Here is an 18,334-nt window from a genome sequence, read left to right as displayed (position 1 = left end):
TTGTCTTAGAACTTCTATGAGGTTTAGGTATTTTTTCTTATCTTTAATCTCTTAATTTCTTTAAACTTCTCTCATATGTAATATTATGTTTAAGTACTTAACTATATATACTATGCCTATAGGTAGTGTTACATCTCTCTCTCTCTCTCTCTCTCTCTCTCTCTCTCTCTCTCTCTCTCTCTCTCTCTCTCTCTCTCTCTCTCTCTCTCTCTCAAGCATAGACAACCAAATTATAGACTAGGATAGGTCACCAGTTGGTTTTATTTCATGAAATAAATGCTGCACGAATGCCTATAAGATTCTTTGAAAAAAGTTGGAGTTTTAGCTTAAGATTATGTACCTATGACTGATTTTGTACTAAATGACAAAATATATGCTGATGAAATGTCTTCTTATACTGAATGTTTTGCTTGGCAAAACATTTTAGTTGAATCATCATGCATTTCATGGCTTTTGGAGTTATTTGTATCACATATTTCTTGTTTTTTTAAGGTACAGTATATGTAAATTATAACCACTTCATGTTAATTTTTCAGTGTGCGGGATGAGGTATAAAACAAGGCCTGGTCTGACGTATCATTACGCTCATTCTCACAAAGAAGATGACAAAGAGGATGTTAAACCAAAGGTTCCAACTAGATCTTCGGAGCCACCCCAGACCAGTGAAACAAATTCTGAATTTTTAACCAATGCAACTCAACCTACTGCCACACCTAATTGGGGTAAGATTTGTATTATTTAAAATTTAGTACATACCAAGGCACTTCCCCCAATTTAGGGGGGTAGCCAACTTCAAACAAATGAAATGGAAAAGGGGACCTTTCCTCTTATATTCCTCCCAGCCTGACAAGGGACTCAACCGAGTTCGGCTGGTACTGAATTTAGTGATTTAGATTAAAACTGAAGTTCTATTTTTATTTTTTTATTTTTTTTTCTTAATCCTGGAAAAGGGTAAACATGACTTCTTCCTTTCATAAATTATAAACCTAGCTATCCATGTTACATGATCAAGCTAACTTACATTGCTTCTTAACTCTTAAGATTTATAAAATTCCGTAAAGATGATAGTGAGAGCTCCCCTCTAACTGGAGTTTCTCCCCTTTCTGAATTCTCAAATTTACTCTCTGATGTAGTTGTTACAGGGTGGTTTTCCAAATATTTCATTTATAGAATTCATTATTCATCTTTTTATTAACTACAAGTCAATTTTGTTTTCCTTCAGCTTAGGTGTCATTTTTCAATAAATTTCAGTGTTTCATGTTTTTATTGTTGTTGAAAAATATTCATTGTTTCCATTTTCATATACAGTATCATGAGTTTATAAAAAGAATATAAAAAGAATATTTCTTACGTGAAAACAAACCAACTTCCTTTATTTAGGGAGTAGTTTGGAGCGTGCGAGCTGGATGGCCGTTAAAATTGTTAACGAGGTTGTTAACGTCAGGTGGGAGCGTAGGAGACGAGTCCCGCCCCTTTAACTGTCAGTCTCTTCACTTAAGTTTTTGGTCGCATTGAGTACGGATGTATTGATGCACTCTCAAGCAAACTTTTCATTTTCATTTTCTTTCAGGAAGTGAATAGTACGAACTGTTAACTTAATGAGTGTGCAAAGCAAGGCACTCATTTTTTGTTAAACTGGCTGTAAATCCACACCCACACTGTGTTCTAGAAAGGGCCTGATTGTTCTTACTCATCATTGTATGCGAAGTTTAGGTCATGACCTCCTTGCAGTGGTGGATGTATGGCTGGAGGAGGGAGAGAGCTTTGCTTCTTCCTTCGGCTCATCGGTTGCTTTCATTGTCCCCGTGCTTGCTCCCCTGGCTCTTTTCCCGGAGAATTTTTGGCAAGACCTCTGTTGGTTGATTTTGAGCGTTGGTGGTGTGTGGTGTTCACCGTTCCCCTTCAGAGATTGGGGGCTCTTCTCCGTTTGTGGTTCCGCCAGTGCCAGTGACACCTGTGGTGAAGGGCGTATCAATGTGTCTCCAGTGTCAGTTTTTCCAGTGGCTGTCCTACCTTACAGGCCTGGGGCTGATGGCGTGTTTCCCTTGTGCTTTCCTATGTCCAGCCACTCCTGTTTCCCCTTCCCGTGTGCCGGGGGGTTCTGGGGCTTCCACTCCTTGTAAATGTTACTTGCCTCCCTGTGACATTGTTCCCCAGTGTTGTGGGTCTTCCCTTTGGAATTGTTGTCTTGGATTCTCAGACTTAGGCTCAGCTGTCCAAATTTTATATTTGCCACTGCTTTGTAGTGCCACCTGCAACAGGTGGGGTGCAGCATTAGATCATCAGGAGTTGACGTTACACATGAATTGCATCGAGTTTTCAGCTATCCACAAAGCCCCTAGTTTTGAATAAAACTTAGTAATTGGGATTGTTAATGCTGTATTCATTGACAACACAAAGAAACAGGGGCACCCAGGTAGAAACCTTGTTTTTTAGCTCAGGATTTGCTGCAGTGGTCAGAGATGTTGGGTATTTGCTTACTTACACAGTAGCACAAGTAAGTATTTGCCAAGCATCATTTAAGAGTAGCTGTGTTTGCTCTTAAATATTGTTTGACTGTTTTATAGTTTCTGCAGGAGATGATTATAATGACTTGAGGTTGATCATTGTTACATACTAATGCTCCAGTATATGAATCTTTGATGACTGAATATTCAAAGAAACGATTAAAATAATTTCTTCCCATATTTTGATTTATGCCAAAAATTTTAAGATAAGAATATTTTGATCTGTAATTTGTAAGTGTGAAATTTATTAATTTTAAAGATGTTAAAAAAAATGATAAAGGTATTGTTAGTAACATAATCATTGCATAAACACATGCAGTCTTAATGATAACCGAATAAATAACACATGTTTTGTTATGAACAATCGAATTGTATATCAGCCGTTTTGCTTGTGTTTCAAGCCCTATACAATAGTAAATAATTGACATAGTTATGTTACTAAGCTAAGTAGAATGAAACTGATACTGTATATTTTTACATTATACACATACTGTATTTGCTATGGAGGCTAGATCCTAAAGGATATTTATGGCTAACTATAAACAAGAAGGTGTAGCTGAAGTTGAGAAAACAATGTTCATATCTGCTAAGCTGTTTAGAATTGGGGAAAGCTGTGTTCGAAACTGGAGGGAAATGTATTTTTTTAAATTGTGTGGAGTACTTACAAATATGCAAATCGTGGAATAAAATGTAAATGGCTAAATTTACTTTAAAACTAATTTTAGTTCCAGGTCTTTTATAACTGGTTTTGTTACATAACATAATATTGAGTTTTATCTTTTTTTCTAATATAGGTATAGTAGTGGAAATTGTGTAATTTTATTAGGCAATAATATTTATTTTACTTGTATTGATTATTTATATTTACTTTTGAATGCCAAGATTACAAATTCATATCTTACGGAATCATACGAGCTATGGAAAGCAGTGATTTATTCCTAATTGTAATGTTTTTTATGTATGGAATCACTTCAAAATATATTCAGATTTACTGTATTTCATCAGGACGTTCATCTGGCCGTCGAACTGGAGTTAATCCTATAGGAGGAGGACCAGCTGTACCCTCAGGTTTGTCATCTCCTACTGAACATGCTCCTGTTGAAAAGGGCTCTACGAAGAAGAAAGTGTCAGCCTCTCCATATTGCGATTTCTGCCTAGGAGATTCATCTGAAAATAAGAAAACTGGTTCTCCTGAAAGTCTTGTTTCATGTGCCGATTGTGGACGTTCAGGTACGTGCCCTGTTTTTAGTTGATACGGTAAAGCCCTGTTTGATCGTAACGTTAAGTCCAAACAGAGTCGTACTCTTCAGATATTATTTTTGAAGGGGATTTATAACTGCTACAAATGGGAAAAAAAATATATAATGGGTAAAATTATTAGTTTGGTTTTGATAAATGACAGACACAATAGAAGCTCAAATTTTTGTATTAAAGCAGAGTAAATACTGTATGGTAGAGTCTGTCTGGCATAAAGCTAAACTAACAATTGTCAGTTTTTACAGTTTTTATCTACTTTTCCAATAGCACTTCTCTGGATGATACTGGAACTGAAACTTAACGCCTATACCATTATCTGTATAAAGTACAAAATAAAAGTTATATAAATAGAATGGATAGGCATAAGAATGATTAACTTTTGGGACTATTTATATTGTTTTGCTATGTTTGTATTTCTATCATAGAAAGAATGCTTATGGTGTGGCTAGAATAAAGTGTGTGTGTAGTAGTTAACTCCTCTCTGTATCTTTTTCTAATTTTTATTTCTTTTGTGGAATATGCAAAAATTTGCAGATATAATAGGTAATGCAGTAATATTGTTTATATGTTTCCGAATTTGTGCAGGTTCTTACATGCATCCATTACGTTAACAAAATATTTGGCACTTTTAGTATTTACTCGCTCTCTCTCCTCATGGTACTTTTGTTATATAGCGCACCTTGCTTTGCTGAGGTACTGTGTTTTAGTTCTGGACTAGGTGAAGAGGAATAGATGGGCATGTTCCTAAAAATTGGGAATGCTCTGCTAACCTAAGCAGCAAATTAGGTACCTATTTGTTACCTGACTGGTGCAGGTCTGGCTATTGTTTAGAAAGGAGATAATTTGAAAAGAGAAACTGACATGAGTGTCTGACTCTGTCATAACACTTATTTAGTACTACCAAAACAGGAGTGCCTCGACAAGATAATCCTCCTCATCTTAGGGGGTTGAAACCATTCAAAAGATTCACTATCCAGGCTTATAAACCTAATTGGTAAAGCAGAGTGCTACAAGCCCAAGGGCTCCAAGAGAAAAAGCAGTACAGTGGAGAAATGAAATAGAGAAGAACAAATAAACTATAAATGAGGAATAGGAAAATTAAAGTTGTATGAAAATCATGTTAAGATTTTGGAAGGGAACCAACACAAAAAAACTAAAAATACATTACATGGATTAAGTCATATATAAACTACGAAATGAGACTCAAGTCAACCTGTTCAACACAAAAGCATGGGAAACAAGTTTGAATTAATGAAGTGCCAATGATTCAACTATGAGATTGGTAGGATAATTCCATTATCTGGTCATAGCTGGAAAAAAGTTTTGTATTGAGCCTAATGATGAAGACAAGACTGATTGAATTAAGAGCATATCTAGTACAAACGCATCAACCAAAATGGTTGCTTTTCCCCATGGACAGTGGAGTGACAGAGCCATCTGGTTTAATTAAAAGGAGGTCCTTTTTTCATATATACTGTACACCAGAAAGTACATTTATGTTTCTGGGTTAGACCAAGAAGTGGTCAAATGTATTAATTTTCATTTAAAACATAAACTCTGAGCAGCAACTTTATCAATGTATAGTTATTCTAAATCAGATCTGATCTATTACTTTTCTATTTATAACTTGGTAGAAATTATTGTATAAGCTATACTTATTGGTTATGAGGTAATGTATGAGCTATACTGTCTGTCAAGTTGAGATGTAACTATTTGTAAATCATTGGCTAGTTTTTTAAAGTATATATACACTTGCAGAAGTTTCATAGATAAATTACTTTAATATTCCAGTTAAGCCCTTTTTAGGGTATTTTGACAGAACCTCTGTGCACTGTAAGCGATTGAAAGTGATGGTGATGGATCATGAAATCTTATGCATCTAGTACCTTGGCTGTACAGCATTTTATCTTAAAGTTAACAATGTGCACACGGTAAATTTGATTAGGCTAACTAGTCTAGCCTAATAAAACCAGTAGAAAAAGTCAGATGTGCATAGTTATGAAAAAGTAAATATTTTTATTTTACTCTAAATATTTTTTCCAGGTCATCCTACTTGTCTTCAGTTTACTGCTAATATGATGAAGAGTGTTGTAAAGTACCGTTGGCAGTGCATTGAGTGCAAAACATGCACATTATGTGGGACTTCGGAAAATGATGTAAGTACAAGAAATTATTAGCCCTTTTAGCTTAAATAAGATTTTATTCCTAACCATTTTATAATTATAGTATATTCTAAATTGCTAATCTGCTGCACATAGGGAAGTTTACAAAATCACAAGACGCACCCATTGTTGCTAGTAGTTGTTAAGAAGCTGGTGTGAATTATATCTGGGTACCACTATTCCACTCAGTTGTTATTCTGGTATCTTGGTCATGATGAACGTAATAATTTCTGGGTTGCATATTATAGATTCTATTTTTAAAATATAGTTTTCCATTTTTCCTTTTGGTGACTTTTTTATTTCTTTTTGAGGTTAAGTAAATATTACTTCAAGAAGAGCACAGTTATTTGGCAACACTGTTATCATTTAAAATCTAATGCTATTTTAGCAGTTGAGTAATCAACTTTTTTTGGAAACCAAAAAATCTTTTTGCCTATACAATGGAAGCGCGGTCACTACGGTAAGTCTAGGTCTCACCACTTGAGTGCTGTTTCTCAAGATCTTTTTCAGTATTTTAAATGTTCTTTCCATTTTTTCTCTCCCTTGTAATCTACAAATATTGTGTAGGCGAGTTATCACTATTATTAAACTGTAGATTGATAAAATCATTATGGTATCAATTTAATTTTTTTTTTTGCATAACTTTTTTGCAATTGTTTACCATGTCATACAAAATCTATTATATACATATAAAGTATATTTTTTTTTATTAGAATTTGAATACAGGTTTGTAAATTTTTTAACCACTTCATTTAATGAAGGGATTGGCCCTTATCTAAAGATACTTTGCAAAACATAAATAAAGGTCTATTGCACTCAACCCTTGTTATAACAGATTTCAGTTAAAATGGACAAATGTGTAATACTGAAGGTTTGTAAAATAGAAAAATTAAATTGTGAATAAAACTTGAAAGCGGTGTAAGCATATAGCATGTTACGAGGAGTTTGGTGTTGGAACAAAATCTATTTATGACCTAAATAAACAGAAAGACAAATGTTGAAGTTCTATGCAGAAAGCAATGAGCAAAAGTTGATGAAAAGTAGAAAAATCGGAGTTTGTGTCTGGTGCTGTATTTATGTTCTTTGAAGCATTGATTGTATAGAATGTCATTTTAATTGCATTCATGATAAACAAGTGATTAACATGAGAATATGATGAACATAATCTTGAATTCATGAGATATTGGATGCACCATAAAAAAAATTTGCAATGGATAATCAGGCACTTTCTTTAATCCAAGGATTAATTATGGGGATTAGCTAATCCCAATATTTTTAACAAAGCATCGTTGAGGATTGAAAATTGCCAAATTAATTTGGTTATTGCTTTATTCTCCTTAAATTAACCATAAGAAAAGACAAACTCCCCATCATTAAATATTACTCATCAATTACAAATACAAACTAAAGCAACTATACTTATTTTTTTTAGTTCATTCACAACCCGGCTCAAACAAACTTAGATGCATATGTAATATCTGGTGGCAGATGCATTTAGGTATATAACTCAGAGCAGTCGCATGCTGGTGCCTTCCTAGCCTTTGGCACATCGCCCCTTGGCTGAGAAGAATGATACTGTAATATAAGTGAATGGTCAAGCGTGTGTTATAATGGCTCCATGTTGTTTCAGTTAAGGTGCTGTCCAATATTTGTTTTTATATATGCTTTTATATGAATTTAATTGTGAATGCTTTTCTATATGTGCCGTTATATCACTATGAATCTTAAAATACCCAAAATTATGACTAGTAAATTTATGGTCTTCCCACAAATAATCACATTTGCCAGTGTTAAAGGAGAACTGTATAAGTCTATTCTGCCACTTTTCCAATTTGTTCTTGTCCATAGAAGGCAATTTTTTTGTTTAATATTTCTGATAATAGGTTGTTTCATCACAACTCATCAACTATATCTATATGCCCAGTTCATGTACCTAGATTTAGTTGTTTAGTCTACCAGACAGAAGGTGAGTGGAATCAGACTGCCATGGGCCTCCTGTAATCTATGGTGCCTATCAGTCACCTGCCTCTTTCCCACTTCTTAATTGCTCTGTTCTTATTCATTATCCTGTTATTCCATAGCTGATTCTTTGCCCTTTTCCATTTCTTTAATTTCAGTTAGTGACAAGTGATATTTCTATATCTTACATGCTATTTTTATTAGCTGGTCTATATATCCAGACTGCAAACTTTGTGTTGCAGTTAACCATGTGTAGCTATCCAATTATTCACTTATTCCAAGATTTGCATTTCTTTCTTATTAGAAATTTTCATTGGGATTTTTCATGAACTTGATATATTGTGTATAATTCAACATTTACCAATATCTCAAGGTATTTTTTTCACCATTTGTTCCTAAATGAATACAAACCATTATCCAAAGCTTGACGAGATAGATATAATTACCGACAGGTGGTGAAGGGAAGCCCCACCCACCTTCAAAACTAGTACTTTTGACTTCGGCCAATAACATTACGTATAATGTTCTCTTGCTACCTCACAAGTTATTGGCAGCAGTGGATAATTCAGAGGCAGTGTCCATTTTTCCATGTTCTTGCGCTGGTTCCATAGTGCAATGAATTTGGAGGAGCTACCTTGGCTTCTGTGACAGTTGGTCATTGATTGGTGTTTTGGTGCCTCTAAAAGAGCAAGAACTTGACTTGAGTTGCTATGGTTAGAATTTGCTCGTCTAGCCATTTGAGCCGGATCCTGCCTCCTGCACTTTCTAGAAAAAGGAGATTCTACATGCCCAAAGGTGCGAGACCTGTCTCCTCATCCCATTGATCCTATGTTTTGTGACTAAATGATGGCAGTTCCTGTGGAGAGGCTCGAGACCAAAGACTGTATTTTCAGCTCTTGAATCTGCTGCCATAGAATCGATCAATTTCTTGGTGCAATCACCTACTTTACCACTCCCCAGAATTTGTCAAATTCTTAGGCATTGGTGAATGATAGGAATTTGGTTCTGTAAGGTGAGAAGGCAGTGACTTGAATAACATGCCAGTCTGCCAACGAATAGGCCAACTGGGTCCTTAAGAGTAGAGATCCAGTCATATTTCAATTTACCAGGCAAGTTGGATAGGAGGTGACGTCAGTGCTGAGGAACACCTCGATGCTATGTCTATCTCAGAGAGAAGTTGAGGCAGCAGTGGAGAAGTGATTAAAAACTAGCGATGACTCCCTCCTTTGTACAGTTACCTTCAGTGGTAAAGTCCCTGTGAAGGCAGCTGCAGTGAGACTAAAGACTGATCAGGACCTCCAGTTACTTCTTCCATTTAGTTAAGGCTCGGATAGTGCTTTGCCTTCTTGTGCCCAGCCTGGCTATTTCAGGAATGGCAGTAGAGGTAAAAAGGGTGGAGGAAGGGGCCACTGAGGTTGGCAGTTACCTCCTCCAACAGCCGCAGGTGGGGGATGTTTTGTCATATATCATGCGGTAATGTAGCAGCCACTTGCTCATATATTAGTTGGGTAGAATATCTTCAGGATGGATACCTCTTACTCTTCAAAGTCCTTCAACTGCCCTTACTTACACACCCATAGCATTCCAGAATTTCCTCCAAAATTACCAAAAGCTCTGGGTGAAAGCAGCCTTGGCAGCTGAGGTGAAAGCAGTGGAGAAGGATGTGTTCAAAGTTATTCAGGACTGATGTTTTGGTTTCTGAGTACTAGTTAACTCTTCTTGGTGGAGAAGCCAACTAGAACTGGATACAAGTCTCCAACATCTCTCCCCTTGTTCTTCATGGAAATAGTATGAACTGTTCTGGCTTCCATCAGAAAAGGGCAACATCATCTCTCTCCTGGCCAGGTTCATGATAGAAATAGTATGAACCGTTCTGGTTTCCATCAGAGAAGGGACACTTCATGCATCAGTGGATCTGAAGGATGTGTATCCCTAAGTGCCTATTCTTCATTTCTCTCAATATCACCTCCGCTTCTTCCTGAACGGAGTGGTTCATAAGCTCAAGAATTTGTGTTTTGAACTGCATTGCTCCCCAAAAGGTCATGCGAGTCTTCACATTGCTGTGCAAGGTAGAATGACTGGCGTTTTTCTTTTTTCATCCCTCTCTTATGAGTGCAGCAGTCACCACAACTGATAGGCAGGACTGGATGTTAGATGCATTTGCGCTTCATAACTTAGTACCCTATCTTAACAAACAGGATCTGTTAAGAAATATCTCCTCCTTGATAGAATGTATTCAATCCTATTTCTCGTATCATCAATAGATACAGTCAAACATGAACACATCCTGTGCAAGGATATAAGTTCTCCTGTAACTGAATACTATTTATTCTTGGTACAGGCTCAACCTAACGCAATGTAGCATCCTTATACACATTGTTAGGAAGTTTGCAGGAGTCATCACCATTGCTTCTCTAAGGACCAGATGCTCTTGACAATTTCTGGTTGTTAAACTAGCCAGTAATTTGGTTCCTATGGACTTCACCTTTCTAAGGATCAGTCTTTTATTAAAAACAATGGTTTGTATTTGTGTGTGAACAAATCACAATAATTTGTATTTTCTCGATATAAATCCAAATCCTTTAAGTTACACTTCCCTTTCCCTAAGTCCCAGGCCTAGGGTTAAAAGTGTCAAGTCTTGATAACTAACAGGTAGCCAGTTCTTTACCACCTGCTGGTAGTTATAACTACCTCATTAAGTTTTAATGGTTGTTTCAGATTCAAAATTTCTGATTTTTTAGACTTGACATATATCTTTTTTTCTTTTTCTTAAATAAATATAGTGTATATTTATTACCTATATAGAACCTTCTCCACTGTATTCTACAGATTGACCTACATATTTTATAAATATGTAAGGCAACCGATTAGAATTTCCCAACAGTTGTTTTTCCATTGACTTTTTATTTTTTTATTACAATGACTGCATTAGTAAGGTATTGTATATAACCCTAATACTTTTATGGTAAATGTTGGGCTACCCATTGACGTGTGACATTCCAGGTTGAGTCAAGTAGAGTCCTGTCCACAAGGGCAAATGTACAGTGGACACTCAAATTAGCTCATAATTCTCTCATTTTTACAGTCTTACCAGATCAAACAGTCCAAGGCAAGCAGTAGACACATGTAGGGAAACCTTTTGACTTTTGCCACACACCAGATAAAGGGCAGAGTTGTCAGGCAATGAATTACCTAATCAGGTGCCCATGCAGTTCCTCGACAATGAGGCATTGGCACTTGAATGGTTTGCTTACGGTGTCCTCATCTATGATGATGTCATCTACACTTGTGATTGCTATCTACCCACAAAATTAACATTGCTCACCATGCATTTGCCTATTGCTTAATGATTTCAGTAAAAAGTCCTTGCGAGGCAAGGCTATGTAAAGCTAGTTTTCTAAGTACGACAAAGCTGATTTTGACAATATTTTATACACTGGTAATGTAGGGACTAGCCTTTAGCAACTCGCAATGTACTTGCATGTAGTGGATATAGTTCTAAAAAGTTTTTTTTAGCATATTGGATTGCTGATTTTACCAATCTCTTTGAGTTATATTTTCCTTTTGTTCTACGTGAACAGGCGGCTTCCTCCCAAGTAAAATATATGATGGTTTATATAGTATCTGATGAAACTCATAATTTATGTATTAAATGAAATTTAATAGACAAGCTTATAAATTTTACATTGAGAGCTCTACTTATTTTACAAAAAACAATAATGGGTATCCATAGAGAGTGTATTTGTGGCTTTAATCCCTTTAGAGTTCTCTTAGCTTTACTGGTACATAATAAATGTGACCTTAGTGACTTCTGTACTTGTTATAATAATTGTAAGTTTCTTGATAGCGACCTTAGTGACTTCTGTACTTGTTATAATAATTGTAAGTTTCTTGATAGCAGACTGGTAAATTTATGTTAAATGTACTGATTTGTAGTTAAATACATATGGTCTTTTTAACGTCACATTTTAAGGGATGAAAATATGTATTACCGCTTTCCTGATTTTAATTTAATCTTCACTTGTCTATTTTAGGATCAGCTGTTATTCTGTGATGACTGTGATCGAGGATATCATCTTTATTGTCTTGACCCACCGTTGTCAGAACCACCAGAAGGAGAATGGTCATGTTATCTTTGTCTTCAGGAATTCCATACCTCTAAATAAGACACTTTTATATTTTCTTATTAAAAGGTAAAGATGAAAAGTAGTGGTTGGAATTTTTAACTTATAGAATTCTTAACTCCTTAATTTTTCCTGGGAATGGCTTACAAAAGCATCAGCGGGAGCTTGAATGAACTGAAGTCCACGAACAGCTCTTAACCCTGGATAGGTACGGTGGGTCGTTTGCGACCCCGAGCGTCAAAAAAAAACAGGTTTTTCTCACGTGACTCACCCCTGTGACTGAATTTGTGGGTGATCGACCTGCAGGAGGTGTCTCCCCTACACGCTCTAGTAGTGTCCAGATGTGCATTGCTGTAGCTGTACTCCTTCCCCGATTTCTGAGACGCGTCGGGGTCGTTCGCGTCCGAGTTTACCCTTCTGAGGTAGTTTGCATAATTATCAAAGTTATTACGTATTATGAAATTGTCGTAGAATGGTGCAACTTGTATAGGTTATCAGTTGTGGAAAGTCTTGGTGGATTGTTTGGCTACCATGTGCATGTTTTTTTTTTTAGTTAAAATGTCGTTCATCACCACGAGGACCATTTTACCGCGAGTGCCCCTTTTTCATTTTTTTTCATTTTTTTGCCAAGTCATTTTTCCGTAAGATATTGCCAAATAGTGTCGTAAAACTTTTGCTTGTTTAGTGTTGGAAAGTGTGTCTAGATGATCTGGCTACCCATGCATGACTTTGTTTTTGTCAGATACGACGTAGTTATTGGTATATTGGGTATTTAACTGCGGTTACCAATTTCTGTTTTTTTTTCAATATTTGTAAAAATTACTACGTAGTAAGGAATTGCCGTATATTATTCATTTTTTTTTCATGTTTATGTGTTAGAAAGTGTGCCTTGATGGTTGGGCTAACACGTGCATGTCTTTTTTTTTATCTGAGATGTCGTATATTAGAATGTCGGGCATTTTACCGCGAGTGTCCCTTTTTAATTTTTTTTAATTTTTTTGCCAAGTCATTTTTCCGTAAGATATTGCGAAATAGTGTCGTAAAACTTTTGCTTTTTTAATGTTGGAAAGTGTGTCTAGATGATCTGGCTACCCATGCGTGATTTTGTTTTTGTCAGATACGACGTAGTTATTGGTATATTGGGTATTTAACTGCGGTTGCCAATTTCTGTTTTTTTTTCAATATTTGTAAAAATTTACTACGTAGTAAGGAATTGCCGTATATTATTGATTTTTTTTTCATGTTTATGTGTTAGAAAGTGTGCCTTGATGGTTGGGCTAACACGTGCATGTCTTTTTTTTTATCTGAGATGCCGTATATTAGAATGTTGGGCATTTTTCCGCGAGTGCCCCATTTTATTTGTTTTGCATTTTTTTGCTTAGTCATGTTACCGTAAGGAATTGGCAAGTAGTGTCGCAAAACTTATATTTTTATAGTGTTGGAAAGTGTTTCTAGATGATCTGGCTACCCATGCCTATTTTTTTTTTAGCCAGATATGGCGTATATATAAGTATGTGTTCGATTTTCCTGTGATTGCCATTTTTTCGTTTTTTCCCATTTCTTTCAAAATTACTACGTACTAAGGAACTATCACAGAGTAATATTTCATTTATATGTTTATTTGTCGGAAAATATGCCTTGATGGTTTGCCTAGCACGTGGCTGAAATTTTTTTTTTCTGAAATGCCGTATATTAGAATGGCCATTTTTCCACGAGTGCCCCTTTTTATTTGTTTTGCATTTTTTTGCTTAGTCATGTTACCGTAAGGAATTGGCAAGTAGTGTCGCAAAACTTATATTTTTATAGTGTTGGAAAGTGTTTCTAGATGATCTGGCTACCCATGCCTATCTTTTTTTTTAGCCAGATATGGCGTAGGCTATATATAGGTATGTGTTCGATTTTCCGGTGATTGCCATTTTTTCGTTTTTTCCCAATTCTTTCAAAATTACTACGTACTAAGGAACTATCACAGAGTAATGATTCCTCTAGATGTTTATTTGTCGGAAAATTTTGTTTACTTTTTTTTTGATTGAATATCATCAAATTTTTTTAGCTAAAATATTGTTTTACATTTTTTTTTTCGATTTTATTTCCCTTCAAAAAAAATTTTTTGGGTCAGAATTTTTATTTTATAGTCGTAAAATAATCGACAATTATCCAGCAACCCACCATACAATTTTTATGCATATCCAATAATAATTAGATTAGTAAATAACACCGAAATTGACATACCCTTCCTACATTTCAAGTGGCAGATTAGGGAGTCTGAGTCAGTGTGGTTGGCGGCCATTTTGTGGACATATCCGAAGCGTAAGCTGCCCTATCTATATATATTCTTGTTCCTTATAGAATTTGTGATATTTTGGTATATTTGTACCTGCATAAATATCATATTATATATTAAATATATGTATTTGTTTACGAAATTTCCAAGTACTCAAAAAATTACCTTTAGATATGGCCCCTGATATAAATGTAATTTAAAAAATAATGAAGATTTTTTTACATATTTCTATTTTAGGATAACATATGTTTATTCCCTAAAAAAATTAGCCACTTCCTATTTCATTTGGGTACCCAAAAAAATTCATGAAATTTGGACAATTTTTTTTGGCCAAAAAAAGTTACCCTTTTTTTCTCATTTCAGATCTTCACCTCCATGGGTCTGACTTCATCCAAAATACATCAAGATGTGTCCTAAACATTCAAGAATCAATTCCTAAAAGGATTTGTGTATATATGTATAAACTTTTTTTTTATGAATTTTTATGTCAGGTCTTTTTTTTTTTCTACTTAATTTTTTAAAATATTTATAATAAATAGTTTTTCTGCAGATGAGTAGTATCTATCTTTACAGTTGTTTTAAGCATTCATTGAAGTTTTTTTTGGCAAAAGAAAAAAGGAGGTTACTGCAAAAACTGATTTTTCAAGAATTTTTTTTGGCGTCGGGGTCGTTCGCGTCCGAGTATACCCTTAAAGGGGTGTCCGAGGACCGTACCTATCCAGGGTTAAGATTCCGTTGCAAACTAGACTTGTGTTCCTTCACTAATACCAAGTAAACACTATTCAGGCAATGATTAATCATCTTTAGGAACATGCAGCCTTCAGCATTGGTTAAAGTAATGAGCTAGTTTAATTTGACATTGGCATGGGTATAAGAAATTTGCCAGAAATTAAAATCGGTCGCCTAGAAATATTAATGCTGTATGGTATGCATGTCGCAACAGCATTTTCTGTTTGGAAGAAAAGTAAAAAAGTTGGTTAATATTTATAACATATAAAGGAGTTTTCATTCAGAGTCAACGAGTTTATGATTGTCTTTATGCAGCTACTATATTTATCCTCAGGGAACTTTGCAAAATATTGGTTTGGTCTGATGTAAGGAGTAATTAGATTATGGTTTAATTTTTTTGGTAGGCTAATTGAGTACTTTCATAATCTTAATGTGGGATGTGTTCAAGAATTAAGCCTGTCAAAGGCCAGAGGTGTAATAGTTATTAGTATTGGAAGGGAACAGTATTTCAGAACACAGGATATATAAAGTATGGTTTGATATTTCTAGATGAAAGTCTTGTTTTAAGCAACATAGAAAGCATGAGAGCAAACTTCCATAAAATATTTTTCAACATTTTTGTATTAAAAACCCACATTGATAATTTAATATGTACATTCCAGGCTCCTCTTTTTTTTATATACCCTGCATGACTTATGATTTATTGCAGTATGTTTATTTAGATATATAAATTAATTTGGATTTTATTTATTGCACAAATTTTAAAGCTAATTTTTAGTCAACTTTGAAATGTGTACAAGCAATGTTAGGTTTATTTTAAAATAGGTTAATTTATTAATCCATCTGAATGCTTACATATACTACAATACTACAGGACTTCTGAGTTTTCTGAGTGCCAAAGAAATTGTGTGTACAAATGAATTAAGCACTTAATAGACTTGGGATAAGAATTCTAGTGCTAATTTAGTTTACCTAGAAACTATGAAATAGATTTTTGGCTAGGGTTTCCCCAGTGATAACCTTCATAACCCCAGTCTTTACTGGCTGCACTGTTATATGTTAAATTTGAGGTATGTTCTTTGTAGTACAGTAAAGAACCATACTTGTCTTAGCAGATGATGTTCGAGAGTTAAATTGTTTTTTTTTTGAGAAATGTTACTCCATATACAAAGGCCTTTAAACACACCAAGAAGTAAGAATTGAAAAATATGTTACTTTTCCATTATACTTCAGTGTTTTTTATCATGAGGGTTGTAAATATTGACCGAAACTCTTTAGTGTTACTAGAATCTCAAAAAGGATATTTTTCAATATTAAACTTAGCCGGTGATTATATAAGCTGCAACTCTGTTGCTCGACAGAAAACTCTACGTAAAAAATCCGCCAGCGATCGCTATGCAGGTAGGGGGTGTACTTCAACAGCGCCATCTGTCGTGCAGGTACTCAGTACTCAATGTAAACACAGAACTCAATTTTCTCTCTGTCGGGCTACCGGCAAGACCTACTAATTCGCTGTTACTAACTGGATTTGTTTTCACAACTATTTGGTGAAGTACACTATTCTAGTTTTGAGCTTTCGCTATGCAGGTGTTTTATCTTCATCTCAAAACTTGAACTCGTTTTGGATAGATTTAATTATGGTGACAAAGAGAGTATGGACTTTCTTTCACTTTTAAATGGCCGACCCTTCCCTTAGACGGAAGTGTGTTTAGGTTTTTAGTAATTTTTCTTATCACGTTATAGATCTATATATTTTATATCTCTCCGCCTTTATTAGGCCTCTTCGATTAACTTTCCATTTATTATAAACATATAAAAATAAATTTTAATGTTTTGTTTATATGCGACCTTTCCTGATAGTAGGCGGTCCTAACTTGGAACCGAAGTTAATCAACGTTGAGCCCGTTATATCGTATTTAGCCTTTAAAGAATTTAAAACTTTTTAAATGTAATGTTTTATGAAAGAATTTCTTTGATAATCTTCGTACTGTTTTCAAAGATGAACTAACGTTTAGTTTTTTAGGCTACGCAGTTGTTGACGTTCAGGACGTTCAACATGCGCTCTATCGTTACGATAGAGAGAGAGTGTATCACGGTTTCACTTTGCAGTAAGAGTAAATCGATTCTGACGTTTTGTTCATTCTTTCTTAGCTTAAATGTTTTAAATTCTAATTTAAAGGAACTTTTTATTTGGAAAACCTTTCAGTTTTTTCCTTTAGTCAAATAACATGTTTTTTTGACGATATATAATTGGGCTCTTCTCTTAGGTGCGAAATCAAGAGAGAAAGAGAGAGAGAGATAGAGACGGAGGGAGAGAGAAGAGAGAAAACGTTCCATTCAAGCGGGTAACGTTGTTCTCGTGTTACTCTCGTCCCTAGTCTCTGTACGGGGAGGAAGGTAAAACGTTTTTAGGTTTTTATTCTCGTCCCCAGGCTATGTGCGGTGAGAGATTGAAAACGTAGTTTATATGAACTAGTGTTTAGTCTCTTTCCCAGCCACTGAATTTTTTATCTTAATATATGTTTTCTGTTTTTTGCTGGTATTAATGAGCTGCATTATACGACTGATTTCGCAATTACTACCTTTTAATGAAGGGTAGAATTGCGTGTTTCAGGTAGAAATCAGTAAAAGTTTCGATTTCAGTGAAATAAGTGCAAAACAGAAAATCGATAAAGTGATACGCGCAAAGTGTTACAGTGTTGCGTCCGAGGGTTCGTCTGTTTGTGCCTGTCGTTCACCTAGTCCGGGACCTCTTGCAAGCTCCCAAGCCCAGGGGAGAAGTAATGTCGAACGACTTATGGGTTCGAGAGGCCTTGATCAATGAACAGACGTTTCCCTCCGTGGTTTCGGGCGTATCTACCCAAGATCGCCCCACCCACACAAAGACGAGAGAGCCCATTTATTCCTCGTCTGCGGAAGAGGTTTCTCGTAAGAAACCATGGACCAAGGTCTTGCGGCCTATTAAGCGCAAGTCGGTCCCTTCTGCGCAAGTCCAACGGCCCAGTTGTAGCCACTGGGTCAGTTCGGACTCGCTGCAGTCTTCCGACGACTGCTCACCTCCTAAGAGAGGCAAAGCGGTACCGCATCAGGCAGTCACACCGTCTGTTGCCGCACCTGCTCCTGTAGACCCTAAGTGGTCTTTGCTGCAGACCATGCAGTCTCAGTTAACGTCATTGATGCAGGACTTTCGTGCGGAGAAGGTTGACACTGCACCAACCTCTAGCCAACAACCAACCACGGTTGTGCGTCCTGTGGACGCTGAGGCGACCTTCTGCCGCACTCCAGCTGAGAGAGTCCCGCCACCCATGCGTT

General features: G+C 35.8%; 1 protein-coding gene across 5 annotated transcripts in view; it reads left to right on the top strand.

The window, feature by feature from the left end:
- d4 overlaps nt 1-18,334 on the top strand; it is an 89,071-nt gene that overhangs the window by 65,090 nt on the left and 5,647 nt on the right. For 4 of the 5 annotated variants that reach the window (XM_068375694.1, XM_068375697.1, XM_068375696.1 and 1 more), the window contains 4 exons: nt 537-722; nt 3,513-3,737; nt 5,808-5,920; nt 11,920-12,094. In XM_068375694.1, the coding sequence (XP_068231795.1) occupies nt 537-722; nt 3,513-3,737; nt 5,808-5,920; nt 11,920-12,051 (656 nt within the window). In that variant the 3' untranslated portion in view covers nt 12,052-12,094. Of the gene's footprint in view, nt 1-536; nt 723-3,512; nt 3,738-5,807; nt 5,921-11,919; nt 12,095-18,334 lie in introns of those variants that run through there. The other variant, XM_068375695.1, reaches the window with a different exon arrangement.

The sequence above is a fragment of the Palaemon carinicauda genome, chromosome 6 (genome assembly GCF_036898095.1).
Source record: "Palaemon carinicauda isolate YSFRI2023 chromosome 6, ASM3689809v2, whole genome shotgun sequence".
NCBI lineage: Eukaryota > Metazoa > Arthropoda > Malacostraca > Decapoda > Palaemonidae > Palaemon > Palaemon carinicauda.
This window is presented reverse-complemented; position numbering and strand designations above follow the sequence as displayed.